This window comes from Balearica regulorum, chromosome 11 (assembly GCF_011004875.1).
Source record: "Balearica regulorum gibbericeps isolate bBalReg1 chromosome 11, bBalReg1.pri, whole genome shotgun sequence".
NCBI classification, from domain to species: domain Eukaryota; kingdom Metazoa; phylum Chordata; class Aves; order Gruiformes; family Gruidae; genus Balearica; species Balearica regulorum.
In genome coordinates this window covers 20,038,605-20,058,676 of record NC_046194.1, presented here as the reverse complement: position 1 = coordinate 20,058,676, position 20,072 = coordinate 20,038,605, and the positions used below count along the sequence as shown (strand labels likewise).

Sequence of the window (20,072 nt, the reverse complement as noted above, 5' to 3'; positions counted from 1 at the left end):
TTAGCCCTATTTGGGAAGTTTATTTTTTCCCATAGGACAAGATTCAAGGACATCTCTGGCAAAGGCTGGAACTGGAGCCGGGACATGTAGATAGCTTTTCATGAACAGTCCAAGGAGTTCTAGAAGGAAATATTTCTATGAGAAGCGAACCCTTATCTGTACCATGAAAGCTAGAGCTACATGGAGAGGCAAAGTTCTCTATTTTGTGACCCTCCTAGAGGAAATGCAAGCACTTGGCGATGGCTCTAATAAGGCCACTTTGCCATAGCAATCCATGAAACTGCTTTTTCAATTAGTTTTGTGTTCACCCTTAATTGCATTTGTTTCCCTTTTTTTAAATATTTGTTGAGCTCTCCTATTGGGATCGCCTTTGTGCTGTTTGATTTAGAAAAGAGGCCACTTGGGATCACGGTGGTAGTGTACGAGCAAGAGTCAGATAAAGCAAGGGCCTGGATGAACAGTTCAGGTTTCCTTATCTGTCTCACAGAAAATGTCTCCTTTTGTGAGAACAGAGAGCGCAAGTGATCTCTCTGGCCTGTGTTTTAACTCGGGTCTGTAAACTAGTCACCCTGCTGTGTATAAGTAAAGCCTGTAAAAGTCATCTGCCTTAGTCAATTGAGGTGCTTGTGCTGAATTGGCACATCTGCCAAAACAGGAATTAGAGGAGGTGAGAGCAGTGAAACTATTAACCACTGTTTTTCAGGTCAAAACAGCTCTTTAAATCAGTATTTTAAATCCCTGGGGAAAAGGTTCGTTTAAGCCCAAACTTTACAACTCTCCAGGAAGTCAGTTGTGGGTGCTCAGTATCTCCTCCGGTAAGGTTCTTAAAGCATTGTGAACTCTGATAGCAGATTAGCTGGAAAGTAAGAAATCCTGTGGATTTTTTTCCTAAAGCAAAGTAGGCAGCATGTGTATGTGTGTCTGTGAGTCTGTGTCATGCTTTGGCTCAGAACCACAGACATGGATGCCATGGGATTAAGTGACAGGGCCGCAGTTTTATTTAATGCACGTAAGAAATCACTGTGGTCAGCGTACTTTATATCCTCTCTTTGTGAGCCCTTCTCACATATTGAGAGGATACCAAAATCCTTTGGGCCACTCACAGACTGTGTTGGTCCAAGAGCTAGGAGATCTCACCCAAAGCATATCCCAAGACCTGAGGCCACCACTCAGCTGCCTGCCATGGGCTGGCTCTGGGCCAGTGCTAAAGGCTTAGCAGCTTGGCTCCCCGTTGTCTAGCTCTGAGGGGCAGATGTTGGCCGTTCAGCTTCACTAAACCCCGCAGCTGGTCACCGTATGTTGTAACCAGATACATGTGCACTTGTCCCACATAGCTTCTGGTTTTGTTGGTGCTGTAAACAAAGTGAAAGACCTGGTAGACATTGACCACTCTGGCCTCCCTCTGCAGTCACAGCCTGTCCGTCACAGACTTGCTGCTCTTGGCTATGACATCCCACATGGATGGAGGAGGGTGGGTTGCCACTGATTTGTTCCAGCTTTGGGAACCAAATGAAATAATTTCTACGAGACAAACAAAAGTGGCAATAAATTGGTGCTTCAGCCTTCTCCTGTCACTTTACCAGGGCCTGGCAAGTCCCTGCTTGCACAGCACACGCGGGTGTTTTGACAAACAGGTTTTAATTATCAGGGCAACTGGTACTATGTACTCAGTGGTGCCTGATGCTGATGCTTTGGGATGACTTCATTCCATGTCCTGAGGCCTTGTTTAATCTCAAATTTATATTTGTCTGAGTGAGCTGTCTTGATCCTGTAGTGGAGACACACTTTACATTCATTCAGTTTGCACCTTATTGACTGACAGAGAGCAGATCTGGGGTCTCTCTCCTTCTCTCCATTTTGTTGGCACAAATCGCAATGCAGTTGCCAAATGAGCTGGACCAAGGAATTAATCTGGCTGAAAATTAACCCCATTAAGAAACAGAACAGTTATTTCTCTGCTGTGTTGGTTTCCTGCTCTGACTTGCCTATTCTGCCTGGTTTATGCCAGCACAGGGAAGAAGTAGGTGTGAGTAAGCAGGAATGTGTGATAGCTCTCCTTGGCAGCAGCTGAGACTGGTGATCAGCTTGAGTATTTAAGTAGTTATGGCCTAAGTTGCTCTGCATCCTTGGGAAAGTCACTCTGCTGCTGTGTGCCCCTGGCTTCTCATCCGTAAAATGAAGATTATAGCATTCCCACATTTTTGCAAGGCATTTTAAGATCCTTAGATAAAAGGCTTTACATTACTGCAAAGTTCGTGTTGAGTTTGGTTAGAGCATATGCTATTGGCTTGGACTGGGAAGACCTTTAGCAACACAAATGTGTTTTGTTTTAAGTGTCAGGCATGAAGGATTGTTAATGTTCTGCTTTATCTCCATTTTATCCATGTTTATTTTTTTACTCTCCTAGTGTGACTCATAACTGGTTTAATGCCATATCTGAGGGATGAATCTTTGGGATCAAATAAAGTACTTTTGGGATGAGTCAAGATCAGGGTGTACAGAGGGGAGGGGGGAGAACTGTCAGTTACTGATACAAGCTCCATAAGTTTCATTTTCTTCCTGCCACAAAACACTGTCTTTGAGTGCCACAGAACTCATTTCTATGAAAAGGAGGATAGAATAAGGAGCTGGTTGAAACCTGGGTAGTGTGACTGACAGTTCTGCCTTTCCGTGTTCTGCCTTGTCGTGTTCTGCCTATGCATACCCGTATGAAACTGAAGAAAAAGTAACTAAAGTCTCCACCTTTGATCTCCTTTGCACCAGTACCATGCCGAGTAACTCCAGTCAAATTAACAGAGCTATACCAGGGCAAAAGAGACGTGAAAACAGCATTAGGTACAATTTGTATTCTACTTTGCTTGATTGCTAATTGACCATTACAAATACTTTCTTTTAAATGCTGTTAGTTTAATTAGGTCTTTCTCCCAGTTGCTTTGCCTAAGGTTTTAAATTTAATATAACAAGAAAAGATGTTTTGCTTGAATGGCCTGATGCTGGAGCTGTAACATCTGTTGAACTATAAAAGGAAAGAATCCACACTGGAGAGGAAGAGAAGTCACTGAAACTTTAAGCAGATTGGAATTATAAATGCTCTTGTTTTTACATGAGCAACTTCCATTCCTGGTGTCAGGTGCACCCTTGCGTACTGTTTTACACTGTGTTATATGCCATATATTTCAGACTGCTGTGGGATGAGTATTGTCCTTTTGGGACCTACTCATGCACAAGTTATGTACTTCAGAAAATTATCCCTTGGAGAAAAAGGTAATTAAATGAATGCAGCCAATGTTCTAGGATTTAAGCTTTGGGGAGGATAAACAATGCTGGCTGAAGAAACTACTTCTGGTGCAGTCTGCCATACACTGAACTTGAGTGGGAGTTGTGCGTTTCTTTTGTTTTGTGCTGCCATTTGGAAGATATCAATTTTCGGGGGACAGTATTACTAATAAAATAATGCATCCTGACAGTCATTCTTTCTTTTTCCCCTTTACACAGGGTCACCCTGGGCAATCTGGACCTAGAGGTCTGCCTGGCCTCGATGGCTGCAATGGTACCACTGGGAGTCCTGGTGTTTCTGGATCAGATGGGTTTCCTGGACTGCCTGGGCTGCCTGTATGTCCCAAGTTGAATATGGTGTTTTGTAGTCACTAAGCCAGGATTTGCTTTTCATGCCATTATTGGAAAAGTAACTCCCAGGTACTTAGGAAGAAGCCTAATAACCCTAAGTTTATTAGCATTGTTAGAGCTCAATATAATTTTCGTATGGAAATTCCACTCTGAGGATAAAATGAAGATCCTGTGAATTCAATGTGCTCCCACACCAAGCTACACCATTGTTGTCACTGGCAGTATTCAAGCTAGCTAAGAAGAAACCATGATGAAGTTTTTAAGAACCATGAAATGTCAAACATCTTCCACCTGCCAAGTTTCAAGTTAGTGGATGCTGATTCAGGAAAGGATGTTATCACATGTTCAAGTCGGTGTACCAAATAGTGGATGTCTTCCTTCAGGTCTTAAGATGGCCAAAAGCTTCAGTCTCACTGGGTGTCAATAGGATTTACTTTCCAGGGTATGTGTTTTACTTTTGAAAACACTTTTCTACCAAGTTGGAGTTTTATCTAGCCTGCATTGGACAACTTAAAGTTAGGTGTCTAATCTATTCATCTGGACTCCCCTCTTACAGAGAATGGTACTTGCGAGAACACTTCTCAACCTCTGGCTTTCAGGATAAATTGTCTTTGGAGACACTTGTTTTTCTGCATTGACTGTAGGTGAAGTGAAGGTAGCTGTGTCACGCTCTACAGTCTAAGTGCGTAGGAGTAGTTATAAAAACTCTACTCTCAGATGCTTGAGGAATTATAGGCCTTTATAAAAGTACGTGGTTATTTTTGAAGTGTAAGAAAAAAATATTTGACTTGATATTCAAATATTTGTCAAATATTTTGATATTTGTTCACATTCAAAGCCTGATCTTACACAGGTCGTGTGACTAATTGTACATGTAATGGAACTCCTTTGCACATATACATGAAGAAGAGGAAGAAAATACAGCTGGCAGATGTAAATAATGCCATTTGTTTCAGCATTTATAAACTGTGCTGACATCTTGACATGTCATCCAGACTTGAAATTCATATGATGTTGAAAAGTACTGAAGCAATAAGATGAAACTAAAGTACTGGTTTCTAAAGTAACTAATTTAATCATACCTGCTGCTCAAATTTCTATTTCGTAATGCTTGTAGGATTACAATTTTGGCAAGGAAAGCAGCTTGGATCAGCCAACCCCTCTCAAATTAAGTTGGCAATTAAATGAAATCACCTCAGAGAAATTGGATGGGATGATCAAGATTAAAATAAATTGGGTAAATCTAGAATTATAATGGCAGCCTTTTCAGAAGATTCATGCAGTCTACCAGTTTTTCCTCTAGTTGATTCTAAACGAAATTTGATGATTTACAGTGTTAAACAAGAGTTAGAATCATAAACTGGTTTTGGGTTGGAAGGCACCTTAAAGCCCATCTAGTTCCAACCCCCCTGCCATGGGCAGGGACACCCTCCACTAGCCCAGGTTGCCCAAAGCCTCATCCAGCCTGGCCTTGAACACTGCCAGAGATGGGGCATCCACAGCTTCTCTGGGCAACCTGGTCCAGTGCCTCACCACCCTCATAGTGAAGAATTTCTTCCTAATACCTAATCTAAATCTCCCCTCCTTCAGCTTAAGGCCATTCCCCCTTGTCCTGTCACTCCATGCCCTTGTAAACAATCCCTCTCCAGCTTTCCTGTAGGCCCCTTCAGGTACTGGAAGGCTGCTGTAAGGTCTCCCAGGAGCCTTCTCTTCTCCAGGCTGAGCAACCCCAACTGTCTCAGCCTGTCTCCATAGCAGAGGTGCTCCAGCCCCTTGTTCATCTTTGTGGCCTCCTCTGGACTCACTCCAACATCTCCATGTCTTTCTTGTACTGGGAACCCCAGAGCTGGATGCAGTACTGCAGGTGGGGTCTCACCAGAGCGAAGTAGGGGGGCAGAATCCCCTCCCTCAATCTGCTGGTCATGCTGGTTTTGATGCAGCCCAGGATATGGTTGGCTTTCTGGGCTGTGAGCACATGTTGATGCCTCATATTCAATTTTTCATCCACCAGTACCCCCCAGTCCTCCTCACGGCTGCTCTCAATCCACTCATCACACAGCCTGCATCCATGTTTGGAATTGCCCCAACCTATGTGCAGGACCTTGCACTTGGTCTTGTTGGACTTAGGAGGTTCGCCTAGGCCCGCCTCTCAAGGTCTCTCTGGACAGCATTGATATTTATATGGACAGGAGAGTTACACCATGTCAAACAGATTCAAATAGGACCTTAAAAGTTGTCAAAGGCCTAAAATAAAAGGGAAATCTAATGTAAACAGGAAAATACCAGGGAAAATGTTTGCAGAACCTTGTTTTTCTAAAGCCACAGGAAGTCTTAAGTTCTCATAATACCACAGCAGCTTTGACGAAGCTGCAGTGGTACTTTTGCAGTTTACTGGAGCCAGGAGTTTGCTTTGTTCATTATGCTAAATATAAAGTCTTTCAAAACTAAATCAGTATTTTTTCCAGAAATTTATTTTTTTACTTTTTTTGTTTTGTTTATTTTTAATCAGGGTCGCCCTGGCCCAAAAGGCCTTAAAGGAGAACCTGTTTTTGCTCAAGGCAGTCTTAAAGGAATGAAGGTAAGACCTGTCATCACATAGGAGAAAATGCAGTACAAGAAACACTTTGATGTCCTACAGGTTGCAGGGCTGATGCTGCAGGTTAGATTGCTTGTGATGTTAAACGTAGGTATCCTGGCTATGTCTGAATGCAGAGCTGTGAAAAAGGCCTTATAAGAACTTCAATAATGACAGCACAGAATACTCTCAGAACTGGGAGTTGCTTGGTCTTTGCACAGATCTTGTTCATCCCATACTGGGGTGCTGGGACATTGCTCATCTTGTTACTGTTCAGTGTAGTTGCTGGTCCTTCACTTGTCTCTGGAGAGCTAGCACCACTCACTTGTCGTGTCAAACCATGGATGTAAGGAATGTCTTGTAAGCTTGTCCTGATTTATGTGAGATAGTGTATGTGTTTCTAGATGCAGATGTAGCAAAGGAGGGGCCCTTCACCTACACTCGGAACTTTCCTGTTCCTTTGCATGTGTCAGGTCTGTTGAAATAACAGCTCAAGAAACTCACAAGTGCATGTTAACATTTCTCCTGTGATATCCCAGCTGCTTCCAAGTGTTTTTGTACTGGGAGGTATTAGTAAGTAATCAGTCATAGTCCCGGTTTAAATACATGAATATCATATCCCACTCACAGTATTTGCATCCTTTGCCACTGCAAAGTCAGGATTTTACTCTCTCTATTCAATAAGAACCTCGCCCTGAAATGTCTGTGTCAACTCTGTAATTCTATTTCCAGTACAGAAAACACAAACTGTGGATAGACAATTTCAATATATTGTTCAGAACAGCGAACAGGCTCTTGAATACTCTCATGTAAAAGGTTTGGTTCTTTGTTGCCTTGAAACAAGCACCAGCTTACCATGGTTTTGATTTTTGCCAGAAGTACTAGGTTTAGAATAAATCTACAAAGGATTCAGTACCTCTTGTGGTGCTGAATTCAGCAATATTTAGCAGCCTCGTACTTCATTAAATACTGAAAATATTAAGAAATTTATTCTGCCATGTAGGGGTCCTCGCATTGACTTCGGTCAAAATTAAAAATGCTTCTAAAGTTCTACCCACATTATATACACTCATAAGTTGGTAAAAGTGAAATGGATTTTTATTTATTTACTTCAGTGTTTATGGGAAATACAGATAATTTAATAATGATATGCTTTTACATGTTTTATAGTGGTTTTGTAATGAAATTTTTATAGTGTATTTTCCAGTGGTTTTAAAATTAATACAATTTTTTTTTTTCATGCCACTTTAGTTTCTCGTTACCTGTAAATAAAATGGTTGTAATTTCTCCGGAGTTTTGGAATCTCTCTATTACCCAATTTAAATATGGAAGCACAGGTGTCAATATATTTTCCCATTTACACTTGGTCTAATACTAACTAACAGCAAATATTTCTATTCCTACAAAAATTAATATTCCCTATAGTTTGTTGCAATAACATAGTGTGATTTTTACTCATGCATTTATAATTTTTAGGGAGAATATGGTCTTCCTGGATTGGATGGAATTTCTGTAAGTTATTTAATTTGGGGTATAATGATTTTAAAGAATATTAAGTAGGTAATTTTTGCTTTTCAAGGACACTTTTCAAATTAGTGGGCTGTGTATTTCCACGTGTAATACCAATAGCACGAGCAATTCTAGCTTTGTAATGGTATGAATGGATCCACATTATGGTAGAGGAAGTCAGATTTTTGCTATTATCTGTTCCGTTTTTCCTTTTTCACATCAAACTCCCTTCTACCATTGAACTCAAACTTTGATTTTTCAAAATACATCCAATAATATGAAATGGATTGTTAGAGTATTTAAATTGGCATACTTCATTAGGGGTTATTACTTAATGTTTCCGGAGACTCACTTTGGGGTTTGATGGGGCAAGTGCTACACATTCTGTATCTCTCCTATGTTGTTCTTGTAGGGCCCAAAAGGTTTTCCAGGTCCAATAGGTTCTGCAGGCCCTATAGGATTGCCAGGTTTGCAGGTAAGAGATCTCAACTGTTACCCTTGTTGATAGAAAGGTTCAAAATGCTGGCACTTATCCCTCCTTGTCTGTATTTGTGTCATGACAATGAGCAAAAGCGTGTGTGCCTCTAAAAGGACTGAGCAGAGCTGACTTCAAGCGTGGAATACTTGAACTTAGATAGTTTAATCTAATCACAAGAGGAAAGGCTCCTCTCTGGAGCAGTGTTCAGAGCAGCAATCGTGAATGAGGGCTCCAGCAAAGCCCTAGAGTGCTGTCTACAAACACTACATTATACTATTCTGAGCACTTCCTCATCTTGGGACCAGAGGGGATATATCTCTGCATGTCTGGAGCCTTTGACATCATGAAATAGGCTAGAGAGTTTCTTTTTCAAGATACTACAGGAGAGTTTCCATTGGGCAGAGGTAAAAATGAACTATGTGTTTGTTGCTTTTAAATTGAAGTTTGCTCTTAATTAACCACAGTACCAAAGGGTTATGCTGTCTGTTATAGATGTGAAGACTTGAAGAGCATACGTATCAGTTACTTTTGCTTTGGGGGCAAGAGATAAAAGTTCAGGTACCACTGCAGATCCCAGCATTGCTCCAATTGTGTGCATCCTAATTAAGTCAAAAGAAATAAAATCTTCATCTTGTTCATATTTAGGGTCCAATGGGTCCCCCTGGGCCACCAGGTCCAAAAGTAAGTACCGACCTTTCCTATCTTCTTTCTACACCTGATTGTTGGCTTTTTTAACAGTGCTGTGGCCTAGATGATAGTGATGCTGTTGTTTTATTATTCATTCATCGTTGGTTTTTTTCTGTCCTAGGGTAACATGGGATTAGGTTTTCAAGGAGAGAAAGGAGAAAAGGTGGGTGAAACTTGTTCTGCTATGCAAAGAGCATGAAATAATAATTTAGTGTTCCATCATAGCTTGATCCTCCAGAAAGTGGCTAGATTATAGCATTTTCTTCTTTTCCTTTTTTCTTTTCTTCTCTTGGACTGATTGACAGTCCAAATACAAAAGAGTCTTGCTTATTTGTTGCACAAAAAAAAAAGGATGGGAGCTTTTTCTGGATGAAGAGGGAGAAGGGAAAAATCTCAGTTCCTCCCTGTATTTCATGGGTATCAAGACATGAGGTCCTTAGACATCTTTTGAATCTCTGTCTTTCCATTTCTTTGGACCCTCCCCTCTTGTATTGAATTATTCTACTGATTTCATTCTTTTTGGCTTTCATAATATTCTTTGGGTTGGTCAACTGATGTGTAATTTATGGTCTCACTATCCTAAATGGGTGTCCTGCAGCCTGTGTGAGAATTTACACTGACATAATGGGGCTTCTCAAAGTTCTCAATTTGGGACTTGATTTTACTGCTGTTAAAACTGGTTCTCAGCATTCTACATTTCTAATTGTTTCTTGTCTTCTTTTCTTTCATATGTCTCCCCAAAGATTTTGTGGAATGTTCTCCTGTTGATTCAAAAGCTGAATTTTTTTATTTTTTTATTTTTTTTTTAATTATTGCCATGTTTTATATCCAAAACTCTTCTGGAAGAGATTTAATGCATTTTGTTAATCTTAATTTTCTGTCTGATCTTTTGACTTCCATGATGAAACTCTTGATACTATCACAGATATTATGCACATGGATATAATTAGAGTGGGGGTTTTTTCTGATTCACAAGCCACTTTCATAGGAAATCAAAAATGTTCTGCCTGTTTTCTGCCTTTTTTGCCAACAGGGCGATGTAGGGTTGCCTGGCCCTCCAGGTCCCCCACCATCCACTGGAATACTGGAATTCATGGGATTTCCAAAAGGGAAGCAAGGAGAAAAGGTAAATTCAGTTACAAACCCTCACCCTCCCCATGCTCCTTCATTCAAGGCTGAATGAAATTACTGGACTGTGAGGGCTGTTATATTTCCAAACCAATATCATTTTCTGTACTAGTTTAATCTGCCAGATGGCTATTGAATAAAAATATTCTTAGCTCAGAGCACTGTGGACCACTGGAGAATGCATACCTCTCAGAAATCTGAAAGCTATTTAAAGGTTTTCATCATTAATCCTAAAAATGGATGGACTGTAGTTTGTTTCTGTTGGACCTGTGGAATTATGTCAACTGAAGCAAAAAACCCCAAATCCAATTAGAGAAATAAATAAAAAGCTCCAGCTCTTTTGCTTTGGTTATGATGCACACTACTCTGAAATAATCAGATTTCTGTCCTTTACTTTGTTATCCTGGCATTTACTGAGGTATGTATTTAGCTCATCAGTGTTTTTATAAAAGCTGTATGGATCTTGAGTTAAAGATTCTCTACACACATGAAATTTAGGCATACTGAGTTAATCTGGGACCTACACAGGCTGGTTTGGGAGCCCAGTCTGAGCTTGCCTAAGCCCCCTGCATAAGTCATGAGAGATGCTGTCTTACCTGGTGGAGTTTATTAGCATGAGGTGAGATTCAAACGAACACCATTCCTTTTGGCTCACTCTTGAATTTGTAAGCAGGACTGTGAAGACATTATGCTATCTCAATATGTGTTATTTTGCTGCTTTCCATGAAGTCCTATGCATGCTCCAATTGCCTAGGTGACGATATGAAATGCTCCTAGTTTGACTTCTAGCAGTGGAGGACAGTAGAACAACAATTCCCAAGTACTGGTCTTTGAAGCCATGGGAAGTGGTCACCGACAATCTGTTGCATGCGCCGGCACTGTGCTGAGAGATACTGTGTTTTGGCACATGATGACACAAATCAAGTATGCTTGCTGACAAACAAATTACAAGGCCTTACTTTAGGAGTCAGGAGCATGATGGGTGCATTGGGGAAAGTCTTGCTTTGCACAGTGATTTATTGTGTTTACCTCTTCCCCTTGTCAGGGTGAGCCAGGCCCTCAAGGATTCCCTGGAGACAAAGGATTGCCTGGCGTGCCGGTAAGGACAAAGAGGAGAGTTTTTAATATATGCCTAATAGGAGTTAGATGGTTCAACACCCTCTGAATAGCTCACAAGGTCTCTACAGGAGTTTCTAGGCACCAAAGTACTTTGAAAATCTGATTAAAATGTCCACAAGACTTTTTGAAGAGTGTAACTGTAATCTGATAGTATTTTGTCCTGGAAACACAAAGAAGGTGATGCTGTCCTACTCTGCATGTTACAAAGCAGCCATCATTTCAATACACATAACCTGTAGTTTGCAGAACTGCAAGTAGACATATCCTTTATGTGGCCACTTGATGGCAGTGTTTCTTGATGTCCCCCAGAGAGTTAGACATATTTAAAAAAAAATCCTAATTTTTTTTCTCCTTTAATTATGTCTAAACATATTTTTTTGTTATTTTACTTTAAAGTTGTAAAGCACATGCAGATCTTTCTGTCTGTATATATATATCCAGCTTTAAAATAGGCTGTTTAACATTAGTGCTCATAAACTCAGGAATGTGTAGCATCTTCTCTGTATGAATCAAGAACAACAATTTATCCCTGGATTCCAGAGAGCTATTTCCCAGCTTATAACCTTTTGTAAACACAGGTTATTTCGATAAGATTAGGGAATAAATATTTTGTGGAACTTCTGACTAATAAGATAAATTGTTTGCCAGTTTCTTCAACGTACAGATGTTCATAGTAGAAAGACGTGCAAGAAAAACCTGTACATGAAGCACAGTTTGTTGTTAGCCTTTCTGGACATGTTCCATTATGTGCATTTTTAGCTCGATGCATCACAAGAGGCCCATTGAAGCTGGTGGGATTGAACATATGTGTGAACTTAACCACAACCATAAGATATTTCAAGATTGAAGCCTGAAAATTGCTTGACTACTGTAACTCTCCCTGAAATTAAATCCTGGTGTTCTATCTCTGAATTTGATACTTCTTGCTGCCTGGGAAAACCACCCAACATTTCCAAATGTTGAGCGTGAAAATGCTAGTTTTGTGTCATTCTTAGGCTTTAGAAATGAAAAAGGGTGCTCTGAGCACTCCCTTGAGCTGCTGCTGTTAAGAAATGAGATTCAAAATCATGTCTAAATGTAGAATTCAATACAGAGGAGCAGTAGCAGGACTTTGCTGTTTCGAGCATGGGGTTACTTGCATTTGCTACTGAGAGATGTGCCATGGTTTAAATGGATGGAATCCTGGGGAATGAAGACGGTAATGTACTGCACATACTGCCAAGTCTGGTTGATACAGGTATTGTTTCTGGGGCAAAAGAGTCCTGGCAGAAACAGTCGGTTCCCCTAGTCTCTCTGTTGTACGGTTTATATTAATAGATGGGTTTGTGCTCATTTTGTCTTAGGACTGTGCTATTCAATTCCAAAGAGATCACAGATTTAATGTTGACATTTTTCCTCAGGGCTTTGGAGGTGTTGGAGAAAAAGGAGAAAAAGGTGTGCCTGGCTTACCAGGTGGCAGGGTAGGTAACTATACAAAATCCTTAAATGCCTGTTCTCAGACTCGTGAAGTGGGCCTTTCATCAACAGAAGCATTCACAAAGTGTGTAGGAGTCTCAGACATAGGACTGGGTCCCATAGTAGCCAGTGCCATACAACAACAGAACCAATAGATACTTCTTATCTCAGTAAAGTCTCAGATTAAAGGTGAGATGAAAGCTGTATACAGACAAGGCAGTCCAAGAAAATCATATGGAAGTATTTAGTGGAGGTCTTGATACTGCAGAGCCTGTGTTTTTCCAGGTTTTTTTTGAAAGCTTCACAGAAAAGAAAGCTTGCAGGAGGTCCAAATGAAGATAATAAAGAGGCCTTGCAAAGGTGTTAGGGAGCTCTTAACCAGTGCCAGAACCAGCCATGAGAGAACATAGATAGATATTTGGGAAAGAAAGGGGGAAGCTGGTAATAGATGTTGGTCTAAGTAGTCAGTGAATGTTGGGAGTTAACAGGATGCTCAATCACACACCAGCCATAGAGCCTTCAAACCACCATGACCCTGCAGAGATATGTTTATACACAACAGGAAGACCAAGGCATTCTGTTCTGCATGTGCAGAATGAATTTTCAAGATAGAAAGTCTGCCTTGCATTAAGTTCCATAGCTTTATAATTACAAACTACCTACCAAACTTCCTAGTAAGTTGAGACACCATGACTTATTTAATTTGAACCACTGATTACAAAGTGCCTAAAGAAGATAAGACTTCTTTTATCAATTATTCTGCTGAATTCTTTTAATTATTATTGTCAATATTTGGGAGATATGGAAAATCATTGGTAGCTTCAAGTTTTAACTTTTCATTCTTTGGTGTGAGATATTTGGAGCCTGATATAATAAGACCAGACTGAGATGGAGCCTCTGAAAGTGAATGGTTTTTTGCTGTTCTAGGGTCTTTTGGGACTGGATGGATCTGATGGGATTCCTGGGAGAAAGGTGAAATTTTCTTTATTTTTTTACTGCATTTATAATTACAGAAGCCATGTAACTGCTTAAGATCTACTGACTTCCTTATCTAGTGATTCCAAGTTCTCTGATGGATGAATGCCTTATTAAACTAGTGAGAGCTAACTAGAAAGTCTGTGTAAAACTCTAGATCACTTTAACTATCTCTCTAGTTATCCCTACATATTCAGAGGACCACCTCCACAGATTGGAAATTGTACATTCACTCCTGGCATGGTCACTCTCCCACTTTTCCCCTTTTGAAGGTGGAAATGGCCAGGTGATCAAGTGGCTGAAAACGTGTTAAAGTGCTTCCACTTGCAGATATAGCAGTGGAAGCTGCTCAAGAAAGCAACTTTTAGAATACGATTTTCGTTTTGCAGCCTGGAATTCAGTCACTTTCTTGTATATTATGTGTGTCCTTTTCAACATATACTGAAGGTGATGGTATCTCTAATATAATCTAACTCGTATCACTATGTAAAAATTATATGATTAAAACTAAGCCCTTTATGACAAGTTTCTCAACAATACTGTGTATGGGCTATATTGGGGCTGACAGCTGTCCAAGATTTCAGAATCACAGGCAAGGTTTAAAGTTAAGGTTCCCTGCTCCAGAGCTCTTGGAATATCCCATTTTGTCTGCAGCGGCAGTGGGATTTGCAATCCATACTGGGCCAGGTTGAATGTGTTACCCGGTAGAGAACAGTAGATCGCTTTTGTGTAGATTGTCAGTCACACACCCAGAAGAGGAATTTTGGTGTCCCTAAGAAAGCTACCAGGAAATGGATAGCTGGAGAGGTGGATCTCCCAGTGTCGCTTGGAATGTTTTGGTGCCAGTAATTTGTTGGAGGGGGAGCAGAGTAGAGGGAAAACAATGGGGGACAAGGAAAATAATGTTCTAGACTCCTCATTCCAAAAGCATTTCTGTGGTTCTGTGAGAACTCCAAGGTGTCCTCCTGATTTGGACACCCTCATGCCTGCTCCCAAGTTCTCACCATCTTTACAGCACAAGGAGGCCTAAAGGAGCTGTGGCATTTTGTGAGTGCTGAGAAATTGATGCCATCAGTTTTCTCTTTATTTCTTCTGCAAACATTTGGTAGGACAATGAATTGGGTTTGTGATTCAAGTCCAGGCACTGCAGATGTCTCAGCTAACAAATAATGCCACTGTCTTATTGTCTCACTGAGCAACAATCTTCTCCTGTGTGACTTTGCAGGGTCACGCAGGTATTCCAGGCTATCCAGGACTGGATGGAGTTGAAGGCGCGAAGGTAACTTCTCATGTTAAAATACTAAAGCGTTGCTTTTTTAAAGATATTTGCATGAATAAATTAAGTATCATTGCCCCAATCAAATCTCTTTATCTATCACTGTAATTTTCAGTATGTTTCGGTTCTTCATTTACTTTATTGTTACGGATAAAAATGAATGGTTGCTGAACTATGAACACTCGGGTATTTTAATACCTTTACAATGTTCATTCATGTAACTTCATGACTTACAATTGTAGATGTAGTCTCTCTGGTCTCCTTTATCCTTACACCAATGCCATATTTACAGATTAGATGGAAGTAAGTGGATGTTAAGATAGCTGCCAAGGCTATCTGAAGTCTTAGATCACAGATCTACAAGTATTGACAAGCCTGAAAAGAATGTGTTCGATTTCTCGTACTGGAGATAGGCAATGCGTAGCAGACATTTTCTGGGTATCTCACAACTTGGGCAGTCAGACGTCTGGAAACTGAGTGGAAAATGGTTCGATAGTAGTTTGCTGTGAAAAACCTTACCTGCCACCGAGACTGGCATATGGTTGGCAGTATGCAAATACTGAAGGGCTTTTTTGTAAAGAGTACGTGGAAGCAGTAGTAGTAGAGGTTTGTGCACAGAGGAGTATTACTGAAAGAAGCAACAAAGTGTGCACTGCCTTGGCTCACTGCGTGGTGTTTATGTTATAAATATGACGGCAATTTGGACAACAGTCAGATTTTGCACTTTCTACCTCAAAGAGGGTTTGATACTGCGTTAGAGTGAGAGGAAGGAATGATACTGCAGTTTGTCACAACTTGCTTGTTCTGCCTGGGTGATTTTATCATGGAGGAATCCATTTTCCTGGAAGCTCCTATAGTTGAAATTCAGGATTCCAAGGCAACAGACAGCTGCAGTGATGAATGCTTTTAAAAATGGGTATGTTCATAGGAGCTCTCTTGCTTTTACTACAAGGTGAACAATGTGATCTACCTGATATTGGTCAGTATGCTGATAATGATAACTGGTCACCAGTACACATGGTATATATATACATGTCTGCGCTTCCTATTTGAGGTAACGGGATGCTTTCAGAGGATAGCTGGATAGTAGCGAACACTTTATCTGAAGCAGCCATCAATTTCATCAGACAGGAAGTAGGCAAGTCAGGACAGTGGATGATTGTGAATAGCAGAACAAAGTGAATTCTTCACCAAGACAAAGAATGATGGTTAGTCAGTGAATGGCCACAGACATTGCTACCATAATACAGTCTGTTTCCTGACAAGCAGCCTTCCCCTCCGTCACTCATCTGACTGTGGCATGAATCTGTTTTCTTCCACAGGGTGAATTAGGTGACATCGGTCCCCCAGGCCCTCCTATCGTTATTGACAAGGAAGGTGTAGTCATTTCAGGTACGCGTTTCCATTTTGATTTGGAACTCGTCTAATCTTTTCTGATCCAACTTTCCCTCTTACTATATTTTACCACTTTTCCACATTGTGTATTGGGTCTAACCCATCCCTTGTTATTTTTCCTTTAATTTCTGTATTGTTGGCATACAGATTTGGTCCCATGTTTATAACTTCAGGGTTTACAATAAACCTTTCGTCCTCACATTGCAGAATGATATGTTTCAAGGCAGAATGAAATTTTGTGCCTGAGACACTGACTGTATGTGAGTGAGCATGGGGAAGTGCTGTGTGTCTGTGTGTCTTTCTTCAGTGTACTAAGGAAAAATGGCTTCCTTGTGTTGCTTGGAAATGGGTACTCTGAATGGCATTCTGCTATTATATGTCATTCAGTGTGGTAAGAATATTGTTGAGAAAATGAGCTTAATTAATGCCACAGCTGAATGAGGCCTGGATGGGAACACCTCCTGAAGCTATAAAGGTAAAGGTACAAATTGTGCAGTCTCCTATTCTTCCTCCTTCACATGCAGTCAAGTTTGAAACAACCTCTAACAGGTCAGGAGGAATTTTTCCCATTATTGTTAACTTTGACTAACAGGCTTACTGCTAATGGCTTTGTAACCTTTACTGTCAATATGATCAGTGGCCACCAAGGTAGTTGACTGAACAGTCTTTCAGCAGAAATTCTCATGAGGTTTTCCTCCTTGTTTTTCTCTATTTGTCTAATAGGTGCCCCAGGTGACCCTGGAAGCCCAGGAATACCTGGTCCTCCAGGAGATGAAGGGATCAGTGGTTTACCAGGCTTTCCAGGAGCTCCAGGGTTTCCAGCCCTGGAGAGAGGTAAAGCTGCTGCTAACGCCGCTCTTAGCAGGCTGTTTTCTGTGTCTGTTGCTGAGAAGGCTCTGAGTAGTGGCCTGGAGATGGTGATGGTATTGGAGCAAAGCTCTCCATGCTCCTTCAGCTGGCTGATTTGCAGACTGCTGTATGAGACATAGGAGGCAGGGATGACACACAGAGAAGCCAAGTGTGTTGACTTGAATGGGAGCAGAATTAGTCCCACAATGATTGCAGCCTGGGTATGTCCTCAGGTGCGAATATTTGGTGTAGCAGTGTACACAGGAGATTGGTTGGTTGATTTCCATTTTGAATTAGTTGATTGGCAGAACCTTTCCTACATTTTAAATAATAGCAAATGGTTTTGAAAATTATTTTTTTAGTAAGTTTTCATATTCGCAATAGGTTGCTAACAGATTGGCTAGATAAAGCCAGTGTAGGTGGAACCCATACGTCCCATCAAAGATCTCACTTGAAAGTTTCTGTTTCACTTGAATGTCATCTGTGGAGTCCTGGTCTGCAATGGTCTAGAGACTAGGAACTAGTAAGGAAATTATCTCACTCCAAGGAAATCAGAAAATAAATAAACCACAGTCTTACATAGTTAATTCTCTAACTGAGCAGTGGGACTTAAATGCGGCCCTGTGAAGTTTTTTGGATGACCAAAAGAGTGTGTAAATGGGAGCCAGTCGGTGCCTCTGATTAGTAAGTTGTCCTTTGTGTGCAATTACAAATTGTTCTGTGCTTACATGGTTGCATTCAGGACACAACGGTAATTTTCATAACATTAAAAATACTAGAATGTGTTTGCTGCTGGAGAGCTGCTCACTGTGTCATTGTTGTCTAGATGGAATGGGCCCTGGAGGATCTCCAGGTATTCCAGGCGTGAAGGGTGAAGTGGGAGAACCAGGAAGAGCAACAATTGGATTACCAGGCACTCCCGGCAGAGATGGTTTACCGGGTCTGCCAGGAGCACCGGGTTTGCCTGGTTCACCACGTATGTATATTTTTAACATCTATTTTTATATTGGATTCAGAGTGAAACAAGACAAATAATCATTTATATATTTATTTATTTGCCATTGAGGACTGGCAAAGAAAGATCTGTAGATCTTAAATGTTTGGTTGATGCTTCATTGTGATTGTAACTCACAACCTTAAATATATATATCAGCAGCCACCCCTCTGAAGTAAGAAAATACAGCTAATTAGCTAATTATTGTTAGAGTGGTAGCCTGAGAGACTGAAGCACAAGCTTGTGTGGACACAAGTTATGACACAGAGGACTTTGAAGTTCTAGGCTAGGCTCCTACTGGCTTAGACAAAGACTAGCCTGTGACCTTATGGGAACCTGGGGTAAATGTCTAGTCTCATGAGTTAAGCATTTTGGATACCAGGAGTCCGATAGGATGCCTGAAGAGTTTTCAGACCTAAGGAAGTGTGATTTTATTTTTACATATTCATTTGTATGGATTGCCTGATTGGATTAATTATGCATTGTTTTGTTTTCCTCAGAAACTGAGTATTACATGAAAAGAGTTGATTTTACACAAACCTTATGTTTTACCATTCTGCCATAAACTAAGTTCAAACAGCCTGTTCTGTTTTTGAATTGAGCAGGGCACACTCCAGTGATGGAGCCAATGAGCATGGTCTGATGAAATGATTTTCTGTGGAGAAGATACAAGTGCTCTCTTACCAATAACTGTTTGCAAGTCAAATCTGGCTCATTTTTCTGCAGCGTCTGTAAAGCTCTTGTAGCTGTTTTTAGCTGATGGTTGCAGTTTGTTTCCATGGAACATAGACGAGTGCTGGTCAGCACTCCATCTTACTGTTGTCACTGAGGGGAAGGGTTTTCAGACACAGTAGTTTTAGATTGTTAGATCACTTTCCACTGCTGTTGCTGTCAGCTCATGTTTCATTCTATTCAGCATATAAAGAGATGTAGAAAATAATCTTGCAGTTATAAAGTAAGGGACAGGGAAAGTCCCCTTAACCTTTTTGTTATTTAGTCTCTTTCCTGAGCCGCAGCAACTTAATGAGAAGTCAAGAAGCTCTGCAGAAGACAGGTAGCCCTGGGGATGACTCTACCATGCCAGCAGCAGCAGCAGAGGCACTGCTTGTATGTGATAGCTTCTGGCAATAGCCAGTCATCGCAATCACCAATACATTGATTTGTCCCTTCAACTTCTATCTATATGAGTCTCAGCTTCTCTCAGAGCGTAAAGGCACATCTACCATAAACCAAGTAATTTGCCATTCTTCATACAACCCGTTCACAGTTTGGTTAGTTCTTTAGCCAACTGTTAAGTCTTTGAAAAAGTGCCACTGTAGAGCAGTAAAGGAATGAATCTCTGCTGCATCCCCATTGTGAGAGCTTTTGCTTTTCTGTATGAGGAGCTAGAAGCAAACATGTGGCAGAGGACTGCAGCCTGTGATGCCAACCAAGTTCCATCTCCTTGTGTAACTTCCAAAGTTGCAGTTTGATCTGGTGCCATTTCTGTCAGTTGCATAACTGATGTTGTAATTAATTAATGAGCTGGAAATCTAGCCTTCGCATGGATTTTGCTTGCCTTCTTTCTGCATATAGGCCCTTCATTCCCCTCAGACACGATCCTGGATGGAAGGCCTGGGGCCCCAGGGGAGCCTGGACAAAGAGGGCTGCCGGGAGCTTTGGGTCCAAAAGGGTATAAAGGTAATTGACTCTTGTGTTGGGAGAGCCTTTTAGCAGTCATTGGGCCTCAGAAAGACATTTACATGTGCTTAATATCCTAAGGGATGAAGTGGAAGTGTCTTTATGACAAATCACAGGAGTTTGAGACGGATTAAAGGAGCCAACATCCCTTACAATTTAGAGAGAGTTGTGCCCAGCACTGCCAGTAAAATCCTATTTCCTACTTCCTACTCTGCTCAGGCTCAGCAGATAAACGTCTCGTACCCAGAAAATTAGCTAAGTAAGTTGTACTTTAAAGTCATAAGACGTAATGAGACTTAGAAATAAAAATCTTGTTAACTGCTTT

At 40.8% G+C, this 20,072-nt stretch overlaps 1 protein-coding gene across 3 annotated transcripts in view; it reads left to right on the top strand.

Moving 5' to 3' along the window:
• COL4A6 (collagen type IV alpha 6 chain) overlaps positions 1-20,072 on the top strand; it is a 137,070-nt gene that overhangs the window by 89,635 nt on the left and 27,363 nt on the right. For 2 of the 3 annotated variants that reach the window (XM_075763625.1, XM_075763623.1), the window contains 15 exons: positions 3,496-3,612; positions 6,137-6,205; positions 7,679-7,714; positions 8,124-8,186; positions 8,835-8,870; positions 8,998-9,039; positions 9,910-10,002; positions 11,050-11,103; positions 12,524-12,583; positions 13,506-13,550; positions 14,779-14,832; positions 16,152-16,221; positions 16,948-17,058; positions 17,900-18,049; positions 19,643-19,747. In XM_075763625.1, the coding sequence (XP_075619740.1) occupies positions 3,496-3,612; positions 6,137-6,205; positions 7,679-7,714; positions 8,124-8,186; positions 8,835-8,870; positions 8,998-9,039; positions 9,910-10,002; positions 11,050-11,103; positions 12,524-12,583; positions 13,506-13,550; positions 14,779-14,832; positions 16,152-16,221; positions 16,948-17,058; positions 17,900-18,049; positions 19,643-19,747 (1,105 nt within the window). Of the gene's footprint in view, positions 1-3,495; positions 3,613-6,136; positions 6,206-7,678; positions 7,715-8,123; positions 8,187-8,681; positions 8,748-8,834; positions 8,871-8,997; positions 9,040-9,909; positions 10,003-11,049; positions 11,104-12,523; positions 12,584-13,505; positions 13,551-14,778; positions 14,833-16,151; positions 16,222-16,947; positions 17,059-17,899; positions 18,050-19,642; positions 19,748-20,072 lie in introns of those variants that run through there. The other variant, XM_075763626.1, reaches the window with a different exon arrangement.